The following is an 8,233-nucleotide window of genomic DNA, read 5'->3' on the forward strand; positions in this document are numbered from 1 at the left end:
TAAGTAAGCAATATTTCCATTCATGAAGTATTAAAAAAGTTACAAAATTAGCCTCATCAACCTAGGTATACAAAATCCCCAAACATTTTTCTAAACTTTTTTACTTTTTTTATGGGTAGAGGGCTCTCCTACTCTAACTTGCTCTATACATTCAGTTTTATACACCCCAACATTATATCCTAACATTTTTAACATCTTTGTTAACACAAAAACAGCATTAGAAAGTTGAGATGCATCTTCTGTGTGTATGAACTTTCTTCTTCTTCTGATTTAATTCCTCCTTCCACACTTTCCCAATATCTTGGGAAATTTTAACGGCGTCAGCGAATGCACCGGCAAGCCCTCTTCTTGTGAATCCGGATGCATATAATCCTTTCTTTCCCCTCCAGCCGTTTGGAAACGGTGTTTTTGGGAACCCATTTTTAGCAAAGAATTCAGTCTCCTGTTAACAAAAAGCCAAAATTAAATTAGTCAAACTGAATAAAAAACAAACGGACAATAAGCTGCGCCATTGACTTTTTCATTTTCCTTTTTTACAACAAAACTAAGTCTTTTAAAAATTACATTCGAATAAAATATTTGCTCACCTGAAGCCAATAAGGGACATTGCTTCGATATCCGGTAGCCAAAACAACCGAATCGATGTCAAGTGTTTCACCATTGACAAGCTCCACAGAGTTACAATTAAATCTTTTGATCCCGGGGACGATGGCGATCTCGCCTGATCGGATTTTATCAAGTGCGCCAATGTCAAGAACCGGGGTTTTACCATGATGGTTTTTCAACTGTAAAGGACCTAAAGATGGTCTTTTTATTCCATACTTTTGAATGTTACCGAGAATAAACCATGTTAGAATTAACAGAATCTTGTCAACTAGCCACAGAGGTAGCCACTTCATCAGCATCATGGCTAGATCAAATGTTGATTTTCCCATTATTTCTCTTGGTAAGACATGGACCTATAATGAAATAATAAGATGAATTTTAATGGGTATTCGTTTTCTTGATCTTTTGTATATTTTGTTATTGGGTTTATATTAAAGATTACTTACCGAGCTTCGAACCACCATGGATGGTTTGGCATTGTGGTTAGAGAGGTCCAGTGAGAGTTCCATGCCGGAATTACCACATCCGACAACCAATACCTTCTTTCCGGCGTATTTCTCCCCGGACTTGTAATCTTTAGCATGGATGACTTCACCTGAGAACTCTTGTAGTCCATCTATTTCCGGGATTACGCCTTCGGCATTTTCTCCGGTTGCCACCACAAGCATTTGACAGATATACTCTGTTTCGGTCTGGGTCGACCCGTTTGTCGAGACGGTAATGACCCGCCAGAGCTGGCAGGCTTCGTCATATTTAGCTGACTGTACACACTCGTTGAATTGCGGCTTGATATCAAATTTTTGTGCGTAGTTTTCGAGATACGCGATGAATTGTTTCTTTGTTGGGTACTCGGGGTAGTCCTCGGGAAAGGGTAGTTTTGGAAGTTGGCAGAATTTTTTCGGGAGGTGGAGCTTAAGTCGGTCGTAGGTGCGTTTTTGCCAAAGAGAGGCAATGCAGTCAGCTCGTTCGATGACTACATACGGAATGCATTGTTCCTTGAGGCAAGCTGATACAGCTAGCCCTGAGGGTCCGGCCCCTACTATAACCGGGCCATTAACCCACACACATCGGCGGCCAGAAAAGTCGGTTTGACCCGAAAAGCTAAACATTCTTTGTAATTTCTTGGAATGCAAGGTAAAGCTTTTAAGGTTTTTAGGGTGTTGGAGTTTAAAAGAGAAGTAAGTTTTTGTATGTTTCAAAGTAAAGGTGAGATGATTGTTGTTGGAATGAAAGATGAGGTCAAGGTAAGATGTATATATAGAGGGGGTCGGAAGATTGGTATTTGGTATGTAGAGTCAATTAATGTATCTTTGAAAACCCACTCTCAATCATAAGCAAAATTCTTATTTTATTGAGTTTTATCATTATAATAATTAGAATCTTGTATATTAAAACATTGTGCAATCATAAGATTATATATCATAGACTCATAGTGGTAATTGGATTTAATTTAGTCCCTGGGTTTTTAATTAATTGGTTGTTTTATTACTTCCAATGGGGTGTATATGGTTTTGAGAGAAGTATTAGGTTTTGGTGCAAGGCAATATTTAAGTAAACTATGTAAAACCTTTTAATAGCTAAAATTGAAGTTTATGTATAGTAGGTGAACAAAATGAATTTTGAATTTCGGAAATTAAAAACAGATACAGAAATCAACTTTTAAATATTGTTAATTGTATAGTTTTATAAAATAAAATACAAAAAAGAACTTATTGATATGATAAAGAAAAATGTTGTCACGTGTGCTAGCAAAGAGAATGAACTTTGCGAGTGAGTACATGCAACTCTGATATAGGTAAACAACTCATGAGTTGAATCGGTACATAGTTACATAGTTGTGTTCAAACATAATGTTTCAAACAAAATGTTGTTATATACTTTTATAGCATAAGTTAAATCTGTACATAGTTATATTATTAAAATCATATTTATTTCTAATCACAAATTGTACATTATTGAATGTTTGATAATCCGACCCACCAATAAAAAGAAAAATTCCCTGACATTCAAAACCCGAGACACTTTGAAACCGATTACAATTTTTTTGGGTCGACCGCTCATCGATATCGATAGTTATGAGTAATTGATGAGAATGGACTTAAGGTTGTAAGAAACCAAGCGATCAACGAACAGTTCGTGAACGTTTGTTAATGCGTTCATGAATATTCTATATGTAGTTCATGAAAGTGTTTTGTATATTTTTTTTATTTTATCTAAAAATTTTATATGCTTTAACTCACTACCCCTAACATAAAATAGAAAACCATATTTTCACATTATTAATGCATTGTTCCCATTTCCTTTCTCATTATTCACATTGTTGAATACATCGATCCAATCTTTAAGCTCCGTCGATTTTATTTGTGTTCGTTTGAGTTTATGAACACATTCATTTCCTTAACAAACAAACACGAATATAAAATCTCGTTTGGTAAGTGTTTGTGGACTGTTCATGAACACATTATTTCCTTAACAAATGAACCGAACATGAACACAACCTTATTCGTGTATGTTTAGTTCGTTTGCAGGCCTAAATTTTTGTCACATAAATGATATTATAATTATTATTACTATAATATGTTCTACATAAAAATTACTTGATAGCAATATTAACTATCTTTTAATACATATAGTATATACTATATATAATGTATATCCATCAGAAAACATGTTATAAATCAGAAAAAAGATAAATGGTGGGGGCTAACAGAAATTTAGAATGAAAGAAAATGACAGGCCAATATGGATATATCATATGATATCTAGGTAGGCCCCGTAACGATTCCTACGTGGCACTTAGGGGGTTGCTGATTAGGATGCCGACAGTGTGTTCACATGGACTGGAATCATTGGGCTGAAACCCTACTAACTTCTTCACTGACCGCGGTGCGAAGTCCCTTTAGCCTTTCACCCTCACTTCACTTATTATAAACTTTTATTTAATACCGTCTTAATCAATCTTTTATTTTAAAAAATAAACATAAAAATTGAGGGATTTTGTAAGCGGAAAAATGTCACGAGTATTTGCAAAAATGTTCTAATAAAATGAGTGGATAAAAGAAAATAAATAAGATACATGATCAATTAAACCTGATATGTTTGGTATAAGGTAATGTAATATGTAAAAGAATGGAACCGATAAGGAAATGTATTTGACAAGAAAAAAGGAAATAGATAATATATTGCCCCTATCATTATTCTATTGTCAAATTTGGTTACTATATGATAATAGAATGAAATATTAGTTTGTAATATTTGATAGCAAGAAAAGACAGAAGAAATATAATACAATTCATTAGAAATTATTAAAATTTAAAACGCTAATGTTTCAAAATAAATAAAATTTTCAATTCCTCTTTCTCCTTTTGTATCCCTTCCTCTCTCTCTCTCTCTTGATTGAGAAAGAAAGATAGAAACGTCAACCAAAGTCGAAATAGAAAGGGCAAAGAGTGGAACAGAAAAAAAGCGGTAGTGAAATAGTATCACCATGTTTAAAGGGTATGACAATCCATATTAATAAGTGATTTTTATTCAACTGACCAATCAAACATTATTCCTTGTTTTTATTACCCTGAAAGAGTTTGCCCATTTATCCTTTATAACCTTTTGTCAACATTATGTTAGTGAAAAAAAAAACTATATTCATCATAACTTGCAATTTGTTCTCTATGTTGCTAGCGTTGGTTAACTAAAGCAATAGAGAATACAAAAGATTAAATTATGGTATCTAGGAGCTTTATATGGCCCTTACTCGTATGAAACTAGTCATACTCGATTTTGATTAATTAATGCATAAAGTTATTTGAATAAGCTGAATCTTTTTGAGTTGGATGAATCATGGGAAGAAGAGGGGAAGCATGTGATTAGAAACTTTATTTCCACCCACAATTCTCTCCTTTCAATGAAAAGGTTTGGAGCTATGGCATTTGGCCTTTTCTAGTGTACTATGTATAAATTTGTTTACTATGATGTAGGACATAGATGTTAAAGGCGACAAATCAAGTTTCACACTCAATAACTAATCTCATTAGTCTCATTCAACAAGTTCTTTCAAAATTTTGTGATACATATAATTCAAGAAATAGAACACATCAGCATACATTAAAAGAGAAGACCAGTTAAAAGCATCCACATATCATAGTTTACCAAGACTCCTGGAATCAAATGATATGGCATGTCTCATATCATCTATTCTGTACGAAAATCTATAACATGCTTGTTACAATCATGTTATATCAGCTAAAAACATGTTAGTATTAAACAACTGGTTGCATCACTTTGGCTCAACCGATTGTGATTGCTTCATACAATTCCTTACCATATGCCATATATAATCTAGTCATTATAATCTTTTAAAGAACTTTTAGAAAGGAAAATAAAGAATGTGAATACTCACAAATATGCAATATACTAATAAACACTTTGATTATTTAAATTGTGCACAAATGTGGCCAGGAAACTTCCTACCAAAGCAAAATGTATAGCATACCAAACAAAGATTGAATGAGAGTTTTATCGATATTTAAATGACTTCCTTTTCTGGGCATCAAATAGTTTATGATCTATGAAGAGGTAGGTCCCAGCAGAGCCCAGTTAGACCCGCAAGACTCACCTTGAAGAGGGACGTCTGCGCAGAAACCAACTGGATCCGCAGGACCAACCATGCTCAGAGACGTGACGTCCTTACGCGCAGTACGCAAGCTGTTCCCGCAGGAAATGCCTCCCAATGGTGAAGGACTCCGCCTGTTCCCGCAGCCTCGGATACAAGCCATCAGGGAAGGCCACCCGCGCAGCAAGGCTACACGCACAAGGCACTTAGCTCTTAATCACAGTGTCACCTGAAGGAATGAGCAAAGCCGGGAACGATCCCGCACAGTGGCGGGAGGGGGAATACTCCCGCCCAAATAAGCCAGTCCGTACGATACAGGAAGATCTTCTGTACTGTACCTGACGAGGTATGGGCAAAAGATCTGACTAAAGATACGACAGCTTATTGACAACAGTATGGCGAGCAACATGCTCCTGCACTGTATGTCACTATTAGCCGCTGCCTACTCACCAACTCCTGTCATACCACGTGCGTAGCCGGCAGTTGGTGGAAAAGGAATAGTATATAGCAGGCCTGGTCACTATCAGCCGCTGCCTACCCACCAACTACCAGCAGGGCACGTGCGTAGGCTACTGTTGGTTGAACAGGAATACTATTGCAGCCGGCCACACCTCCTTGGAAACCTACCTTCGGCTATAAATACCACAAATGGTATGACCATCTCATCTCATCACATCTTACCATATTATACCTGATATCTGCTCTAGCAATCTCTTAGTATACTTTATATTTAAAGAGCAATCTAGTCTGATTCTCACGCCGGAGGGTGGTCACAAGGAGGAACCCCCCCTTCTCAGTGACAAGCTCACGGTGTCTGTTTTGCAGGTTATCAGAAGAACCATCTTCTCTGGGTCTAACCCCTCGTGGGAAACATCTAACCCCCAGGTTATCCATAATCTGCCCGGGGTCCGGTTAGTGTTTCTTCATTGGCGCCATCCGTGCATAAAGCTAGAACTTCATTTTTCTCCAGTTTTTTCAAACTTTTAGAAAGATGGTTAAAGAAACTCCGGTAACCACAACCCCAGCTACTGGGGGGAATACCGGCTACACAGTTTTTACAAACACTACCCCGGTTACCCAAGCCGGGGCAAGTGAAGTAAATATTACGAACACTACCCCAGTTACCCAAGCTGGGGCAAGTGCAGTAAATAATCGCTCACTGGGATTCACCGATACCCAGTTTCAGAAACGAACAAGACTCCCCCGCCAAACTCTCGACGAAGTAAAGGCATGGACAGAGGCACGACAAAAGGAATTCCAAGCTGAGTTAGACGAACGCTTGTGTTGCGTCCAACAGGCCGACGAATTCGAATACTTGGATGATGACTCGGAGGAATCCGACTCTAACGCGAACCCTCGCCATAGGGCAAAAGGGAAGCGTAAGGAAACGGACCCCCAACTGACAAGGCATTTTGGACAAGCCTTCAAACCAAAAAACACAGATGGAAGTCCACGCGACTTCTCCAAAACATTCAGACCAAACGTTGCAAATGCGAGAACGTCCAAATTTGCAAAGGACATTGCGGAAGCAATCGCCCCAAAAAGTGCCAAACAAATGTCCAGCATAGGCACATATGATGGTATATCTGACCCAGACGATCATTTGAACAGGTTCATAGCGGGGGCAACCGTCAGTAGTTGGACGGAACCTACGTGGTGTTACATGTTCCAAATGACGCTCGTTGGGGCTGCTAGAGCGTGGTTCGATCGTCTACCGGTCAACCACATCTACGACTGGGCAGACTTCCAACAGAAGTTTAGCCAACACTTTAGCCAGCAAAGAAAGTATACCGAGGAGCAATGGACAATCCTCAAATGCATTCGAGAGGAAGATGAATCTTTGCTAGACTTCATCACTCGCTTCAACTCGAAGAAGCTAAGTCTGGGTAACATTAGCGAAGATCTTGTTCGCGCTGCTTTTATTCAGGGCGCGAACGACCCAGAGCTCATCCGCACCTTAACGGGTAAAGATGGTATGCCATCCACATGGGATGACATCATGACAGCAGCTAAACGCTTTGCGGAAACGGAGAAGCAACTGGGTAGAGATCTCCCTCAGAGCACAAACCTCTACACCCAGAAAACAAGGGAAGACAACGTCCTTACCGCCCGATTAAACAAAAAGCGAAAGCTAGGCATTTGGCAGTCAAGGGTAAACTTTGACAGTCAAAGCTAGGCATTTGGCAGTCAAGGCTTGCAACATCGGTTAGGCGGAAGGGATAACGTACAGTCAAACAAGAACTCCAGATGGACGCCGCTCACCAAAAGCGTCACCGAGATATTCGCCACTGAGGAGCTCCCATGGCGAAAGCCTCAAATAATCCGACATCGTCACAATGCTGATCGGAGCAAATACTGTGACTTTCACAGAACAAAGGGCCACAACACCGAAGAATGCATAGACGTAAAGGACATGGTCGAAGCATTTGTCAGAGATGGGACGCTCGCGCACCTCGTGGCGCAATGAACGCTGAGCAGGCTGATGCGTGTAGAACCCCAGCAGAGGAAAACACGAATAAAATTCCAGCTTCAATGTGGAGACTACATGCTGCGTAAAGAACGAGATCCCGAACCAGGTGCGTATCGGCTCGATGGCACTCCCATCCCAACAACATGGAAGGGAGCTCATTTACACAGTTTGCATGTAAATCAATTCCAAATTTGTAAAGAAAAGGCCAAGAGCCACTTCTAATGGAAATGATTCTCCTTAAAACATCGATGCTGATGATTTTACATTTATACTTTATGAACTATCAACACGGATATGCCGGTTTTCACCGCATAATTACGTGAAAAGTCGTTGCATGGGGAAGGCGGCAAAACCCGCATAAACCCAAAAACGGCAAACCTTCACGCAGGTCAGTTGAAGGGGAAAAGTTCAGTCATCCCACTAAATGAAAGTGCCGGTCTATCCGCATGAATCATGAGAGGAAACTGAACACTAACCTATCAACAACCGCGCGTCGAACGGTTAATTTATTCAACACGGATATGCCGGTTTTCACCTCATAATTACGT

At 39.2% G+C, this 8,233-nt stretch overlaps 1 protein-coding gene across 1 annotated transcript; it reads right to left on the bottom strand.

Annotated features, from left to right (window-relative positions):
• Positions 1-217: 217 nt before the first annotated feature.
• LOC143551919 (putative indole-3-pyruvate monooxygenase YUCCA8) lies at positions 218-1,890 on the bottom strand. The gene is made up of 3 exons (XM_077042261.1): positions 1,053-1,890; positions 588-959; positions 218-442 (listed from the first exon to the last, which is right to left on the bottom strand). The coding sequence occupies exons 1-3, from the start codon at positions 1,713-1,715 to the stop codon at positions 218-220; spliced, it is 1,260 nt and encodes a 419-aa protein (XP_076898376.1). The 5' UTR covers positions 1,716-1,890.
• Between the last annotated feature and the right edge of the window lie 6,343 nt (positions 1,891-8,233).

This window comes from Bidens hawaiensis, unplaced genomic scaffold, assembly GCF_021521415.1.
Source record: "Bidens hawaiensis isolate Kalapana, Puna unplaced genomic scaffold, B.hawaiensis_p1.1 tig00016744_1, whole genome shotgun sequence".
NCBI classification, from domain to species: domain Eukaryota; kingdom Viridiplantae; phylum Streptophyta; class Magnoliopsida; order Asterales; family Asteraceae; genus Bidens; species Bidens hawaiensis.

What these genes read in the sequence shown, in the direction of transcription:
- LOC143551919 (XM_077042261.1), bottom strand. Translation starts at nt 1,715, where the DNA reads ATGTTTAGCTTTTCGGGTCAAACCGACTTTTCTGGCCGCCGATGTGTG. An exon ending in CCATGGTGGTTCGAAGCTCG is followed by an intron (nt 960 to 1,052) that starts GTAAGTAATCTT and finishes ATTTCATTATAG; the next exon opens with GTCCATGTCTTACCAAGAGA. An exon ending in ATGTCCCTTATTGGCTTCAG is followed by an intron (nt 443 to 587) that starts GTGAGCAAATAT and finishes TTTTGTTAACAG; the next exon opens with GAGACTGAATTCTTTGCTAA.